Below are 17,198 nucleotides of genomic sequence, written 5' to 3' on the forward strand. Positions count from 1 at the left end.
ATCCTGGTGGCCGTTTTTCTTAAATAACACTGGTTTTCCTCATTAGAATTACTGTCTGATGGAACCTAAACATACCACGATGTTAAAGCAGTGTGAGTAATTCAGTCAATTAACTAGGTGTGGGTAGCATTTGCCTTCCATTGTAAGGGGATCAGAGGAAAACACTTAATAGCTTTTATGTTCTCGTTTTGCTCCATACCTTAGCATCAGTTCATTCAAATAACCCTCTGACCCAAATAAGTTATTATATTAAATTATTATGGTTTGGTGAACATTTCTACCCTGCATCAACATCATGATGTGGAAGTCAACACATGCTGCTTTGTAGTAACTGGAAGTGGACAGAAAAATTGCCACATGAGTGAGGAACACCCAGATAGCTCTAAACCTCTGTCCTTCCTCTATGGAGTATCTCCTCATTTCTTCCACCTCTGCCCTGGTATTTGCAGAAAACACATGTGCAGAGAAGCTGAGAGGGAGATCCCACAGATAGACCCAGGTCTCCAGCACTTGTGGGAGTCACTGTGCCCAGATGAAGGAACTTGAATGGAAAATGACTGGAAGGAGAGCATTAGTCCAGAGAAGAATTTGAATTGGAGTTTGTGGATACTTTTGTTTTTATATGTGGTCTTTTGCTGTATAACTGTTGTGGTTTAGTATTGGGGCCTTTGCATAAAGAAGGGGTTTGGAGAATAAAAGACAATTTTTCCTTTGACTTCATTATTGCCAAGGTTTCCCTCTGCGTCCCTGAGGAATTTATATTAGAGGGGTTTATTCTACTAAACGTCTATTAGCAGGATTGGCCCCTTGTTGCAACCATGATGTGGTGCATGAGATTAAATAAGGTAAAATAAGATGAAGATGTAAGGAATTAGGTTGTGTGTGGGCACTGAATGTTATTTCCTCTGTGCTAAAGGTATTGACTTTGGTCATTAAATGCTTTGTAAACTGAGTAACTAGAAATGACCCAGACCTTGCTAACACTGCCAGCTAAGAATAATGCACGTAATGCATATATTCCTGGGACACTCTTCAAGTTTGAGGTAACAAGTTGTTTTAATAGCCTGGACTTTGATTTTATTTGTATGTGGCCATGCTGTGGAGTAAAGGCAATTAAATTATCCTCATGTCATAAATATATTTAATTTTTTTATTTAAAATAATATATTTTATTTTTCAGTCATTTAATATAATATAATGCTGTTAAAGACTTTAGAAGACAAGGAGAAATGAGGCTTTATTTAATTCAGAAAGTCCTTTGCCTAGGATATTGCTCCACTTTAAAGATTTTTCTACTTGGAATCAGCGAGAATCATTTCATTCAAGAGTTTGACAAATGGTAGTGCTGTACACATCACAAGAAATGAAATGTTTTAGGAGATGCAGTAATAACAGGGAGATGGTTGCACAGCTGGTTTTGGTTCCATCTCTGACAGAAGGATCTCTGCACTGCTCCTTCCTACTATACAGAAGGTGGTATAGGTGTGTGGCTGTGACCAACGTGTGCTACAGGTACTGGGGTCCTGGTGCAGTGACCTCTCTCCTGGTGTTACATTTCCTTCTGCTGAAGGATCTTGAAAGAACAGAGTGGTCTTTCAAATATAGGCCATCCCAGATCCACATCTGTGTATGTGAGCATGAGAGACAGCTGTCTGAAAAGAGTAACTCTTGTAACTCTGGTCTCCATTCCTGGGAGAAGGAGAAAAATGCCAGAAGTGGAAGACAAAGAAGGGAAAACCCAGAGATTGCAGTGATGCCTATATCAAGTGGGCTGAGGTGGCTTTTTCACAGGTTGCACTTCGGGGTCTGTAGCCTCAGCTAATGCTGAACTGTACTATATTTTGTGTTTCAGCAGCCAAAACCCCGAACTTGCACACCAGCCCTTCATACTGTAGCTCAGTCACTGATACATGTGTAATACAGGGGAAGCTTTACAAAACACGCTGATTTCCCCCAAAATACTGGATGCAGAGGCAGAGCTAGGTACAGAATAGTTGAAAAAAACTGATAATTACCAGTGAGATATGGAGATGTTTAGATCTTGTATTACAAATTCCTGTCCATCCTGTCCAATTCCTTAACACCTGAAGCAGTGTGTGTGGAGTTCCCACAAGAGTTAATCTTGGACACACACACGAGCTGTTTCCCCAGCTGGGTCACGTAACAGATGCTTTTCTTAGTCTTCAGTTCTGGGTATCCAGATGAGATGTAAGTAGAGGAGAATAATTTGACTGTTTTCCAGTACAGTGTACCATACACCTCATGGGCACCTATGATCTACTAAGTGCCACGTGGACATACTTAGCTGACCATCTGCTTGGCACTTCTTGTGGTGTATTAAAAGATTTAAGTCAGTTCAGATTGAATACTTGGTAGTGCAAACTGGATTAGCTATGGTTTGTACCCATTCTTCAGTCCAAAGGCATCCATTTGCTAAGGTGGACACCAGTTTATTATGTGCCCTGTAGTTTCCAAACAGTTGCCTTTTTCAGTACCAAGCACTGTGTAATGTCTTGAAACAGTTATTCTTTCATATTATATGCAGGACATGATCACAGCACTTCAAGAGGATAGTAAAAACTTGCATGGTTCATGTGGATGCTTGTTGCTGTTTTCTGAAATTTGGCTTAATGAAAACAAAGTTGAGAAAAGTGCTTGCTTTGTTTTGGTGTTTTGTTATTTTTTTTTCTTTCTAATTATCTCAATCCCAGCTTGCATTATCTTCCAGAAATTGCAGTATTGGATCCAGCTGGAAATGACTGCAGTATTATTTTGCCATAGCACTAAAGCGTTTTGTCTGGAAGTTCAGCTATTTAGATTACATGTCCCTCTTGAAGCCTAATGTTCAAGAGCTCTTCATTAGAAACATCAATGCTATTAAATGGAAAAGGATCTTGCATGCTGATATAAAAAAGTCAGACTAGTAATGCAGTATCCAGTTGGTATAACATTTCCATTGTAATGCATTTCCTGTAACTGTGAATTCCTTAACATAGAGGAGGGTAATTAAAATAACACAATATATTTATTTTATTACTTAGAGCTTTAATGAACTTCAGGAAAATAGTTTCAACACAGTGTTGTAAAAGCTCTGTTACCTTGTGCACACTGACCTGGGTCCTGCAAACAATTACACTTGGGCACAGCCTTGCTGACTGCCAATGGCCAGCTCGTGTGCATAAAGTGAAACATACGTGTGTGTGTACATGTAGAGATCAAGGCCTTTGCTCTAGTTTGGGAAATCTGAAATATTTTAACCAAGGGGTAGATTTTGCAGCAACACTACAAAATCAAGCAGATAAAGCCTTTTGCTCTGCCACTGACTAAAAGCTCCATCTGGCTGGTATTGAATCGGAAGCTGCCAGATGTGCCTTGTGAATTCGGCCACACTCCCGGTACCAGCCCCCCGCGGGTTGGTGAGGCACATGCCTCGATGCTTCACCATGCATGGCCATGCTGATTGTGGTAGGAGCTCTCCTCAAAGGAGGTGCCTCAGATGTGGGCCAGAGAGAGAACCAGTCCCACACCACCAGTGTCTTCATTAATTCCCTGCTGGTTTCTCCTGCAGCTGGCTGTTCCACACAACGATGAGTGGACGCGCTTCGCCCGGACCTTGGTGGAGATCCGCGCCAACCGCGCCGACAGTGAAGAAGAGGGGGCGGTGGAGCTCGCAGCCTAGAGGGAGAGGAGCAGTGCCCGCCAGAACAGCAGCTTCCCCCGCTGAGTACGCCAGTGTTCAGTGTCAGAGTCAGTCTTGCTGTGGCTTTTGATGCCAGTGTACATGCCAGTATTGCTCAAAGCATTCCATATTAATCACACTGCTTTACACAAGGCTGAAAATATCCAGAGCATTTTCATACTTTATATTTCTGTCTGAAAAGTAAGAAAGAAAAGACAAATCAACCCTTTATGGGTTTAGTTGTTGCCTTTTAACTACTTAGTAGCTGTATTTAATAGCTAGGAACCCCTGGTTAAACTTGTGCTCACATTGCCCTTCTGGCATAGTCCTATTAAATCCATATGAAGCCAGATATGATTATGTGCAGATGTGGTGTGCTTCACTGTATGGGACTGGGCCAAAGACCTTAGATGTGGTGTATCACATGGTGACTTACATTATGAATGGATGTACTATATGAAAGTTGCTGCTCCTTATTTATTGCGGTGTGCTGCATGGAACATATTTATTTGAAAGCATTAAAATAAACGATCCTAAAGCATGTGCATAATGAGAGAACTGCATTGTCTGTGTGATGCTGTAGAGGTTACATTAAAGTCCACGTAACAATTACAGTACATCAGTTGTGCTTAAGATGTAAGATCTATAAAGGTTGGCTTGAGTGGATGGAATGAGTTCCCTTTCCTTTTTTTTTTAAGATGCCTATTATTTCTAGGCACTTCAACTATATTTCAGATACAGTTGGTCACTGATACTTGTCATGCAAGTTAACACTAACAGTCTGACAAAGGGTTGTGGTTCCCAAGTATGACATCAGTATTGCCAATAAAATGTATCAGGCCTGTTCTGTTGCAGTGTGGTTGATCTTTCCTTGCCAACAGTGCTCAGTGTGTTCATTACCCGTCACTGGTGAGGCACTGGGGAAATGTGGCTGCCCTGACTCACAGAACATTCATGCAGCTGCTCTGTAAATAGATACCTTTGGCATTGGGACTGGCCAGTAGTGGACCTACGTGCATCAGACCCTGCTACCAATTTTACCTGGGCAAGCACTGCTGCATGTCAGCTTATGGGCTAATTTTTATTTCCCCTCCAATCCCAGCATGCTTACCTGCACACACATATACACACAGAGCAGCAGCATGCTGCCATATGTGCTGAGAGACAAGGCCTCCTCAGACTGTCCTGAGGGATAGGTTGGGACAGGGGACACAGGAATAGGCTCTTTTATAAAAATCTCTTCTGGCTTGAGCAAAGAAACAGAGTGCAGACTGGTCTCACTGAGTGCTGTGGCCCAGATAGACATTGGTAGTGAGGCTGCTTGATATGTCTATGTCACAACACTCTGCTGAGCCAGAGGACAGCTCTGACATCTAGATTCAGCAGTAGTTCACACTCAGGGGCATGGAGGTGAACCATTTTAGCAAGAAATACTGTGAGTCTGGCAAGAAAGATCTTGTACCTTAAGTTTCTCGTATTGTCTCATTGCCACATCTTGTCTTTGGGCAGTCATCTTGAGGAATAAACACGTCATCTAATCATGTTTGGGGCTATGGTCTGGTCCAGAACCACTGGGAAGTCTGCACTGCTAAAGCCAGGGCAGACAAAGAAAATAAATCCTTTGGAAAAGCTGCATTTCCCTCATCCTTGTGGTGGTTAGAAGCAACTCCCAGTGAGAGTGCATGGGCTACTTTCTTCTTCATAGTGGAACCTGTAAATATCTCCCAGTGCCCATGGAAGTGTCCTGCCACTGGGCTGTGGGGAGCATCTTCTCCCAGAAGGCCTTGCACACAGCAGAGATACATCAGTCGTTTTCTGGTGGCTCCCTGAGATTGGAGCCATGTGTTAGAGAACTCTTGTGTTCCTCCTGCTCCCCTGGGTGCTTTGGGAGTTGTCCTGAAGAACCAGTGTAGGACTTGAAGCATTTTTGTAGCTTAAAGGTGAATGCTAACAAACCAGCCAGGTGAGATGACTGTAAAGGATCAGTTTAGATATCATCTCTGGGTTTTGACCTGTTTTCATTTCAAAAGCTGTAAGTGTTGTCTGTGTGGGTAAGGCAGATGTGGTGCAAAGTGGAAGAGAGGGAGGCACAGTTGGTTCTCAGTGTGTCACAAGATCGAGAACGTGCACAGGTGGATACCCAAAGTACTGCTGTCATGGGAGGCAGAGGTGGGAACTCACTACACTTCCACCTGCTGGAGGAGCTGCACATCACAAAGTGTGGGGACACCATCTGAGAGTGCCTGTGATGTAACGGGAAGGGCATTCAGCTGATGTTGTCTCCCATTCATCATTATCAGTGCAGTGGGAACAGCTGGCAAATTTGCTTCTACTTTTTCCATATTACTGCTCAGCTTTTGGAATCTAAGGGGGGGGTCTGCGTGTTCATGTCCAAGTTCTCCCTACTTCACGGCATTAATAGCTTCTGAAATGGTTTTAAGAGCAGCCTCAGAAGACCTTCAGCAGTTGCTGCTGTGTGCAAATCAATATGACCAAAGTCCTTTTTTGAAATTTTTCTCTCCTTTTTTTGTGTGTGTGGGGTTCAGCAGTACACACTGAGGGAACACACAGAGGGAACAAGGAAAAGATCTGAATTTCCACAGAAATCTCCAGGTTTGTATGAACAGAGCATTAACATGAAAGGGCCATTTCACACACTTGAAGCAGATGGAAAAGCACCCAAGAACAAGAGGCATTTACTTCCCTTCTGCTGCTCCTGATTGTCCTGCAGTGGAGTTTCTGGCCCGCCCTTGTTGCTGCTCTTCCAGGCATCTCCCACAGTTCTTGTTTGATTTTCCTGCTGCTAAACAAATAGCTCCACTTCACGGGCTTTCTAAAAGAGCCCATATGACAAAATGTTTCTCAGAATCTGCCCAGTAGGGAAATAAATACAAAATTATCCTTTAATTTGAGCAAAGAGAAATCACCTTCTCCAGTCTCTTTTGCCTACAAACATCCAGAGAATAGAAGGAAGAACATAAAGGGTTATGCCCTATGCTCTAGCACTGTGAGGATGCTGCCATGACTGCTCTGGGTGTGGAATGGGTCGGAAGACAGCCTGGCTCTTTTAGGGCCATTGCAAGTGAGCTTTCTGTGAAGGACATAAACTGTGTGCTCAGACAGCTGGAGGGCACATCTGAACCACAGAGGTCAGAAAAAGCAAACCCAACTAGAGCAGAAGTAGGCAGGTGGCAAGAAGAGGCTGAATTGAGGATTAGGATGGAGGACAGGACTGTGAGGTGGATGTGGAAGGGACAAGTCTCCTATACTTGTTGAAGGAAAGTCCAGAGTCTCCCTTGATTTCAGTGCCAAGGATCAGAGCTACACCACGAGTGAGGGGCAGAGGAATGATGTGGCCAGGGACTTGGGATTTGTTCTGAAGGGAGCTGTGAAAGGACATGGGGAGACGTGACAAGTGGCACTGGGTGTGGAAGCTAAAGGCATTACCTAAAAGTTCGTGAAGCAGGGTTCTTCAGCTTTATGACGTGTACTTTGTTCAAGAGACCCCATGGTAAAAGAGAAAGAAGATGATAGCCAGGTATACTGAAAGAACACATCCACAGCACTGGCCAACCTGGAATCTGACCAGGACACACAAAACTGAGCATGGGGCTGCACTGCCAGGTCCATCATGTAAATAACAGCACTTGGACCAAGTGGATCTTTGAAAGGTGGAAGTGAAATGGGCTACCTCTGGAGTCTGAGAACACCACAAACATCTCCACAGAAAGGCTGTCAGAGCAAGTCTTTGCTGCTGAGATTAGACTCAGCAGAATTGTCTATACTACTTCAAAGAGAAAAGGCAGGCAGGACAAATGGTGCTGGGTTGCAATGATTCAGGAGCTGCAGCATTTTCCACAGGGTACTTGGCAAGTGCTCCATAATACATTTTCCAAGATGGATGGTGTTTCCTCTTGGGTCTCAAAACCAGTGCCCGAAACACTTGCTACTTCTGAAAACATCAGAGCCCCTACCACACCCTGGAATATCATCATCTCACACTACAAATGACAGCCTGCATCTCTAGGGCTATGGAAACAACTAGGAATAGGCTCTTTCACACAAGACAGGTGGAAAAAGCTCTTAAGAGTTTTAGTGACTGTAGATAAAACGCATGCACAGCAGAAGACTGGAAACCCCTCATGGAGCAAAACGGCATCCCACATGGACTGGGATGGTCTCCATTGACCAGTGACAATGTCACCAGGGCAGCACCAGTCCTAAGGCAGGACTCAGTGCCTAAAGATGCTGTAGAGCAGCCACCTGTCCTTGGGAAGCTTACAGGACTGGTTCTCCTTCAAAGTCATAAGATAAAAGATACTTCTGAAGTAACACCACCATGTCTGATACACAGTGTCTGCACAGCCTGGGGTGTGAGGAAGGCCAGGCAATATAACTACAGCAGCTGGAATGAATCTTGCAAGCAATAGTACTGCTTCCTGGTGCGATGAGGAACAGTGCAAGGAGCAGTTAAAATGATTACTACACTTCAAATGTCATCTCTCTGAAGGGCAACAGACACTTTGATGACATCCCAACACTCAGCACCAGGAGAGGCTGCCCAGTCTCACCGCCTGAGTTATCTGCTGCTCACCATGCAGAAAGCAGAACCACCATATGGCATTAAAGAAACCATCTCAGGCTGCTTCTGTGTTATTTGCTGTGTTTGAAGGTCTCTGGAGACACCTAAAATACAAGCATCTTGAGATTTGTATATTCCCAGCCATTAAATAACTTACAAATGATCACTATCTCTGCAAACCGCCTTCTAGTTTATGCAAAAAAGGCAAATGTTTAAAACAAAAACAGAGTCTGAGTTTCACAGCAGTGTTTAAACAGCAAAGCTGGAGGATTCCTGATTGTCCCTGTGCCACTGGAGAGGAGCTCAGCAGCATGCACTGTGACATGTATGTGCACATGGAGGCTACAGCAGAGTCATTCTGAGCAGGCTGTCCCCTCCTAAGATGATGCAGAGCAGTTTGTCAGGTTTTGTATTTTTAGCAGTTTTAGAAAAACCTGCCCAAGTTATTTTTGAAGCCCGTGGTATGTTTGGTCATAAAAGCATCCCTGCAAACTGTCAATATTAAGTCAGCTTAAGCCCAGCCCATTCCCTGGGGACCAGGCAGAAAAGCATCTCTCGGCTTCTGCTGGACCGAGAAACACAAACATGGGATAACTGCTTCAGGGACACCCCTGCCCCACTCTCAGTCCGACAGGTAACATCATCAGTACTTGGCCATTTTTCTTCTAGAACTGCTGTCACAGGGAGTTAGCTGGAGTGCAGGAAGCAAGTGAGGTTACTCTTTATCCATTTGCATAACTCATGCAGAAACCAAGAGAGGACAAACATTGTCCTCAGGGTGTTTTGTTTGTTTGCAAGGCAATCTGACAATTCTTGGCCTGCAAGCTTTTCAGAGCAGGAATGCATCCTTTTGTGTCTGGAGGAAGCCGACTGTGGGCACAGATCTTCCCCAAGATCTCTGGGCAGAGCTGCAGCACGATTTGGAATGTTTTGAACTGGGCTTCATGTTAACAAAGCAGCCACTGGCTCTTCCAACACTGCTGCCCCTGCCTCTGCTGTCTACTGACCCTGAAGAGATGGGCAGAAGGAGAGAACAATCCTCCAGGAAAGTTAATGGGGAAGGGAAGGGCCACCATGGATGGGGGTGTCAGTCCAGTCTTTCTCAGAGGAGATGAAGGCTGCAGCCTTCTGAGATGGATTTGCCATAGGAGAGCTGTGCCTGAGCTTTGTTCCTGGGATGGGAGCTTTGCCCTTCATCCCCAGAATAAAGAACAAGTCACAAATACACTGCCAGGCCTGGGAGTGAGAGGGCACCAGGAGGCAGAGAAATTGGTTTTGTGGAACATAAGCAACGAATGGTCTTTATCACACGAGCCAAGAAGTTGTGCAAGCCCTACAATAACCCGGCTCTAATTCCTCTTCTGCTCCCGGCTGCAAAGCTCCAGCAGCACTGGGGTTCGGTGTCAGGCAGCAGAGGGATGTGCTCTGGTGGGTGCAGCCTGGGTGTCCCCCTCCAGACTGAGCCAGGAGGGAGCAGCTGCCAGCCAAGCCCCTCCAGTGGCCAGGCATTTCCTCCCCTGGATCAGGGAGAAGGTACCGCTCTGCACTCAGACATCTTCCCTGAGCTGCTGACTTTTCACAGAAACCCCTGACATGGTATGTCAGGCAAATCTGAGGGATGAAGTATACAACCAGCTCTTAAACAGCCTAAGATCTCACATGTGAAGCACAGGCAGCTCCCAGTGAGAATGTTTTACTTCTATGACAAGCCTTAACCAAAAATCCCAACTGTTAATTTTGAAGTAATAGTAGAGACAGCTTCTTTTCCCCCTATTTCTGAAATGAAGGAGATGTTGTTTGGAGAGACTTGGATACTCAGGGCTGAGAGGAAGCAGCTCCTGGCTGTCAGAGCCCAGTGCAGTCTCTGCACACTGGTTTAGCCAGACTCCAAGATGCAGCCACAGGCAAATGTCATCTGCTCCCCTCGCCTTCACACGCACAAGTGCTGCTACTCCAACCCCCAAACTCCATTTCACTAGTAACTTAAAAAATACAAAAAATTAGTCCAAGAGAATAATTTTCATGATGACCCAAATACAAAACCAGAGTGATTTCCATTTCAGTATTTCCACAAATTACAGCACAGTGTGATACTGCACACCAAACTCATTCTTCTGCAGAGATGCTGCATCTGTGCATTCCCGCAGTTTACAGCCAAGGTTGAAGGCACCCACCCCTCACCCGCCCCTCTCCAAGGAGACAAGTAAGGTCAAATTCCTCATCTTAAGAGGTATCATAGAAGACACCCACAGGACCTTCAAGTGACTAGGTGATCATAACCATTAACCTCCCCCCAAAAGTAAAGATCAAATATCAAAGCTTACTCCAATCCTGGCTTTTGACTGAAGAAAAGTTTCTTTTTTCCTGAGTGACATCTCCACCAAGAGATGTCTTTTCTAGGCAGGGGAACTGTGGTAATTTGTTCTCAAGCTGCAAGTGTTTTTATAGCCTACAAGTGCAAATATTAGCTTCATCTTAACCTGACTTTATCACTGAAGTCGAACAAGACATTTGATGTACTGTGTTATTTCCGTAACAGAATACCATGTGTGCATCTCTTTGAAAGGTTTATTTCTATCTCCATAAATACAGAATTTTCTAAACACTGTGCAAGGCACCAAAAATTAAGTAAAATCTTTTATTTTAGATTATAATAATCTCTTTTGACTCAATGAAGTAAATAAGAATCTGAAACCACCTATTTGCCAATTACAAGCCAGCAGTTAAGGCAGGTACCATTGATACAGTGCATGAATTTTCTATTGCAGTTATTTAAACAAGCAGCGTTTTACTATAGAAGTGCATATACAGACTGAATTCCAAACACCAGCAACCCAAGATAGGCACCTAGTTATGAAATTTTCTTGTATGTGTAGTAGAATGCCAAAAGTTCTGCCATAAAGTGCAAGGACTATGGACAATAACACTTTCTTTTGAGCATTTTGATACCAGTAACATAATACAACGGCTAAACATTTATAAATGTGGTTTCCATTACAAAAACATGTTCCACATAAAAGCTCCATAATACAATCCAGAAACAGAACTTGTGCGTGTACAGATGTAGGAAGTTGAAGCTGTACTGCCTTACTTAGGTACCGGGTATGTATTTGCTGACCTCTACAGCCACGCACCAAGTTCAAACCCAATTTACACGCACAGTCCAAATCATTCTGCTTTGAGCACCGTGATACCCACTGAGCTTTCCATTTGAGTGACAATGTGCGACATCTGCCCTGGTAATCTGCAACAGAGCATTGCCTGTAAAATGATCTGGTTCACAGCTCTCACCCAGCCCTCCCCAATAAATGGAACCTAAAATTAGTGTCTTCCCAACATAAGCACATGTCAGATGTGGACAAATACATTCATGGTCCCAAACTTAAAACAACTGGTAAGAATTTCACAGTGATCTGGTTACGGAAGCACAAAGACAAATGATTACATTTAAGATGAAAGTTACCTTAAAACTCAAATGAAGCTAATCTTTTATATGATGAGAAGCTAAAGGAACAAAGTATTGACCAATTACAAAAGTGGCTCTTTCCCAACTAATAACAAAAACCCTACAGCAATAAACTTAGGGTCCTACTGCTGCAGCAGCCTTTGAGGTAGGTGGCGATGGCTTAAACCGAGGTAGGTAAAGTCCAAACTTGTTTTCAATCCCTGCAAAAGTGGCAACTGCCAACTTATAACCACCAACATGGTCAGGGTTAGGAGCAGGGAGCGTGATCCTAGATTTAGGAACTGTCTCTGATCCAGCTGGTTTTCTGCAAAATAATAAAAATAATAAATTAACTTCCACAGAGTAAAATCAGTATTCACAAAAGTCTCCTCCATAAAGTAAATTAATGAGACATCTGAGTGTACTTCCCTGTAAGTAACTAAATTAAATACTGCAATGTAAGGAGAAATACCCTGTTTTAAAACCTTCCAGAACAGTTAGGAGCCTTCATGTTGATTGAGTATGGTCAAATCCAGATAAAATTTGCAGTGCATTAATCAGAACTGCAGTTTGAGGTAATGGGTTCATAAGTCTTTGCTACAGCACACAACCAATCCAGGAACATAGCAGAGTTTAAGTAATTTTTGTGGTGGCTTTCAAACTGCTGTCCCCAAAGATCCATAAAGAGTCTGCAGCTGCTCTGGGATCAAGTTAAACAGCTATATATGCACATCCACCTGTATTGCCAACAAAGGCAGGAGGCACAGCTGAAGCTCCAACAAATTGGTTTTGAACTTGGTGACAACTGTATACTTTTTTGGATGTTAAATGCCCTAATCAGGGACACAGCTCTTCCACCAAATAATGAGGACGAATGCAGAGTGTATCCTGACCTGGCAGGCATCACATTTTCCCTACAGTTACATCCCCAGCCCATTATTTAGCCTCCCACTGTCTCTGTTTATGCTAACATAGGTCCCCTGCTTGAAATTGTGATATAAAATGTGGTAATATCTTGCTATGAAACAGGTACTGGAATATCATCCCAACCTCCATGAGTATAGTGTGCTTTAAATAATATTTACAAAGCCTCTACAACATGTCCTAGCAAGCCCCTGGCTCTGATGTTCCAACGAAGACCAAGACCCAACAGAACCAAGGATAACTTCAGGATCCCTGGTATATTCAGATACCACATACTTACACTCCTCCGAAGTCCACATAAAACCATCTCTGCAGTAGCTCGTAAGTCACCAGAGTTACACCAAACTGAGGAGAAGATCGAAATACACGAGCTTGAAAGAAAAGAATACAGTTCCTAAGTGACAAATGCCTCAATTAGAAATCACCTGGCAATAAAAGCTCTTTTACACACCTCCTGCTCCTTTCCAGAGAGCCTTTGGACCTTCTTCCCGCAGGATCTTGGCAAAACAGTCCACAACACCGCTGTAGGTGGTCTGTCCTGCTCGGGCTGCCACCTGTAGCCTTGTTTTGATCACATCTGCAGGGGTGACCAGAGACGCTGCAGGCATACCTGCCCAACACAAAAGTCATCAGGTGGGTACCACTGGCTTGGCACATATGCTACACACACCTCATTTATCCAGAGGTAAGCAGGTCTTTCCTCCTTACATCAGGAGAATCCAGCCACATTTGATTTAAGCAGAAGCCGGGAAGGAGAACAAGCAACAAGCAACAAAAGGTGGCTGTTGTGGATGTGGCTTAACCCAGAGAGAGCTTCTCCCAGAGGAACCACCATATCACATGCTTCCTGCCAAGCTGGGAGGCACAGATTGGAGTTTTCAGTGCTAATCAGAAACTTGCATAGTTAATAAGCACAAAGCTTTTGGAGGGAAGGTTGATATTTCCCTTTCCTTTTCATTCCTCTCTGTGGTTGCTGGCACCCTGGTTGTACACTGTGCTAGAATAGGCTGCAGACACATCCAAACACAGACACACAAACACCCCTCACGCAGCAATGCCACCGAGAACGAGATAATGCTGTGCATGCTCAGCATGGCTTGAGAGCTAAGGCTTACAAAACGGGTCATTCTTCTCATTAGGAATGGCAGACTGCTCAGCTGCAAAGCCACAGCTGACATCCTCAGCAGAATATGTGGAGGAAGATTTAAATTTACCCTGGCAGATAATCAACTGAAAGTAAAAAATACCAAATCACCAATGGGTGGTATTTCTAAAATCATTCCTATCCAAATTTGGGGCTGCCCATGTTTAGAAGTGGGGAAAAAAAAAAAAAAAGAAAAGCACCAAGACTGTACCCAGAAGACACTGTCTCTTACGGTTTTATTACTTTTCCATTCTGCATCTGTTCCAAACCAACGTGGTCAGATGTAGATGCATAAATCTCCTTTCCCTTTCTTTTTTTTCCGGCTTAGTAATTCTGTAACAACTTTTGTCCAAACCAGCATGGTCTGGCCTCAAGCTCCAGAGCACCCTTCCTGCAGACTGCTCCAAGAGATCAAATCATGTGCATATCACCAAAAGATTTCCTCCTCCTTTCCTTGTCCCCCCAAAATAACTCATTGACTGAGTGTGCACTCAGTGCAAGCACGAGCTGTCTGGCAGGCAAGCACTAAAACCTGGTCAAGGTTTTTGAACACCAGAAACACTGAAATTCCTCTTTGCTTAGCCTTACCCACACCAGGGTATTGCCTGAGTCTTCAATTTAAAGCCCGCCATTTGTCCTTCAAAAGCCAGCCAGTGTTTTCAAGAAAACCAAAGAACTTACTTAGAAACAATTCTGCTTACTACACGTTGACTTCCATCTCCTTATCACTCACTCTATATTATTGAGGATATTTTGCACTTGAGATACTTAAAATCCTTTTTTTAGGAACTATGTGTACAGGACAAAAGCATTTACAGACAAATTGAATTTACAGATTGCTGCCAAGAGAAGCTTACAATCAGAATGTGACAAATAGCCCAGCAGGAGCTGACAAGAAAAAAGAGGAGCTAGGGGAAGAGAAGGAGAAGTTCATGGAGGCAATAAGCAGACAGAGCAAATTAAGGAGAGATCCTGCAGATGATATCAGAATCATCTCAGAATACGCTGCGGCACAACAGGTTGAGACATCTGGTGAACACTGAAAACCAGCAGCAGATCAAGCTAGATGACATGCATGTTGCCTGTGACCCCAACCACAATGGAAAGGAAGTTAATGTAAGCAGTACAAGCAACAGGCACTGGCAAAGGACACAGGTGCACATCTGAGTACGGCTAGCTTGAATATCCCAGCAGCACGGGCTGTGTGTGGGAAGGGGGAGCTTCCCACACGCAGCCAGAGCTCATGCACACATCTGAAGTCCCATGACCAGGTGAGATTCCTGGCCAGAGAAGAGACATCAGCCCAGAGACCGAAGCCAGCTTTTCAGAAGTGGTGGGTGTTTTGTTCTGTCATTCCCTTGACTTTTGTCAAAAAAGTGGACACATGCACCCCCATCACGCTTTACATGTACCCAATAAAATAAATTTCTTGTTTTTTGTAAACAGTATGATGAGTGTTGTATCTCTAACACTATAATTTGCTCCTGAGAGTTAACCTAGGATGGGATTCACAGGAAGCACTGGGTAAAATTCACATTATAGCTAGATTGGTGAGCCATATCAGCAACAATAAAGACTGCTTCTGTGCCTGAACTTCAAAGGGACAGTTATCTCAGTCTGCAATCACCTGACAATGGCTAGAAAGAGAAAAATAGGAAAATCTAAGAAATTACTTGGCTTAAAAAACCCATCTTATGTTTCAAGTCCGTAAATATGATCTAAAGTTCAAAAATTGTTTTGTTCCATTAAAACGGGTGAGAAATAGGCTGGCTGTAAAAGCTCCTGTTGGAGGGTTTGGAGCCTAGCTCTGGAATTGGGTGGGGGAGGGGAGAGGACAAGGGGATTTTGAGTAGCAGTCACTGGAACACAGCTGGCTTTGCTAGTGCCAGCTCAATGCCTTTGGACTATGAGCTACTGAATAGAGATCTATATGCCTCAACAAGACAAACCAACTGATCTTAGCTGTTGTCTAAGACCAGATACTGGCTATAAAAGGGCCCTGCTCCTCAACAGACACAGTCCCAAGTATAATCTTGACCGGTCAGGAAGTTTTCTCAGGGAGGAGAAAGCTTAAAATCAAATGAGAAAACATTGCTAAACCACCTTTCTGTACTGGATTCATGCCATTCCATCATTTTTCTCACCTGGCAGGTCACAGCAGTCTGCCAGGGGCCATGCTGGAGGAAGAACCTGGGAGAGAGCAAGCAGCCCCTGCCTGATAAGCATGGTGGAAATACCTGCTGATGTGAGCCCTCCTGCTTGCTACTCACTCCCCTAAGGTCCTGTTGCACAAATTTGCAAGCCTATTTGTTTCCTAGGGGCAACCATAGACACTGCAGGAGCAGGACACTCAAGCTGCCCCCTGCAGCAGATAGCTATCAAGTGGAGGTCCCCTTTGGGTGTAGAATCTGGGTGCTGCAGAGGGCCCTGCCACACAGCACACAAGGGCAAGCTGAGGCTTACAAAGCCTGTCTCTGTCTTTTCCCTTAGGCTCTGGCACACTCAAGCTAAATTAATCTGTGAGAAGTTAAGCATGTTTGGGCTCTTCTGTCTGTTTTGCAGCAACCTAAAACAACCAAGTGCTCAAGATCACACTCTGCACCTCTGTCATATCTGGGTATGCTAGGAACTAGCAATCTGTGGTAGTGCAGAAATGTTTTCAAGATCCTCTGCTTTGTTTAATATTAAAAAAAAAATGATAAAGGTAAAATCCTCAAGAAGCCAGGTAACTTCATGGGATACTGAGGGTAGCAAATACTGTCATCATTTTGTCACCTGTTAAATCATTGTGTTTGGAGAGCTGTACTTCTAGTGTGGCTTCTGGACTATATATACCAAAATTCAAGACTCATTTGATCACAAATAATTTTATGAATGCCATGGTTTTGTTGATAAATCATTTCAACAAAACATTACCTCTCAGTGAGGCACAGCCAAAACCAGCAGAGTAACTTCACAAGGGATGATGATATATGATAACAAAACATCAGCAAAAAACTTTATTTTCCTTTTCTTTTGCTTCCTGAACGTTTTGATTATACCAGGAACTTACAGTATCTTCAACTTATTCTACAGCACGGTAACTTCATTGTTTCTGTGTAAGGTTGCAAAATACAGTATTGTTGCATACAGTCCTTTTGAGAGCTTTTGTTATTGTTGTCACTGCTGTAACTATTGTGCTGCCAACACAGTATAGAGCCACGAAAAAAGAAATCTGGGCACTTACCAGCTATTGATCCAGCCAAGAGCAGATTTCCAGGGCTAACCCTCCCATCTTCATTTGCAAATGAAGCTTTCAAATGAGCGTAACAGGGGAAGTAAATGGCAGAGAAGGGGATGTCACGCAAAAAACATGCCTTAGCACCCTGTGTTGAAAAAGAGACCAAGTTTTGAGAATGAGCAAATTTACCATGAATATCCAAGA

General features: G+C 43.8%; 2 protein-coding genes across 5 annotated transcripts in view; one reads left to right on the forward strand and one right to left on the reverse strand.

The window, feature by feature from the left end:
* LOC138106418 (cytoplasmic dynein 1 intermediate chain 1) overlaps window positions 1-4,643 on the forward strand; it is a 192,141-nt gene extending 187,498 nt beyond the window's left edge. For all 3 annotated transcript variants that reach the window (XM_069006991.1, XM_069006993.1, XM_069006992.1), the window contains exon 17: window positions 3,569-4,643. In XM_069006991.1, the coding sequence (XP_068863092.1) occupies window positions 3,569-3,679 (111 nt within the window). In that variant the 3' untranslated portion in view covers window positions 3,680-4,643. The remainder of the gene's footprint in view (window positions 1-3,568) is intronic.
* A 6,242-nt stretch (window positions 4,644-10,885) lies between these two features.
* Window positions 10,886-17,198, reverse strand: part of LOC138106419 (electrogenic aspartate/glutamate antiporter SLC25A13, mitochondrial) — a 103,187-nt gene continuing 96,874 nt past the window's right edge. For both annotated transcript variants that reach the window (XM_069006995.1, XM_069006994.1), the window contains 4 exons: window positions 17,001-17,139; window positions 13,082-13,240; window positions 12,911-13,001; window positions 10,886-12,031 (listed from right to left, as the gene is read on the reverse strand). In XM_069006995.1, coding sequence (XP_068863096.1) covers window positions 11,842-12,031; window positions 12,911-13,001; window positions 13,082-13,240; window positions 17,001-17,139 — 579 coding nt within the window. In that variant the 3' untranslated portion in view covers window positions 10,886-11,841. The remainder of the gene's footprint in view (window positions 12,032-12,910; window positions 13,002-13,081; window positions 13,241-17,000; window positions 17,140-17,198) is intronic.

The sequence above is a fragment of the Aphelocoma coerulescens genome, chromosome 2 (assembly GCF_041296385.1).
Source record: "Aphelocoma coerulescens isolate FSJ_1873_10779 chromosome 2, UR_Acoe_1.0, whole genome shotgun sequence".
In the NCBI taxonomy this organism is placed as follows: domain Eukaryota; kingdom Metazoa; phylum Chordata; class Aves; order Passeriformes; family Corvidae; genus Aphelocoma; species Aphelocoma coerulescens.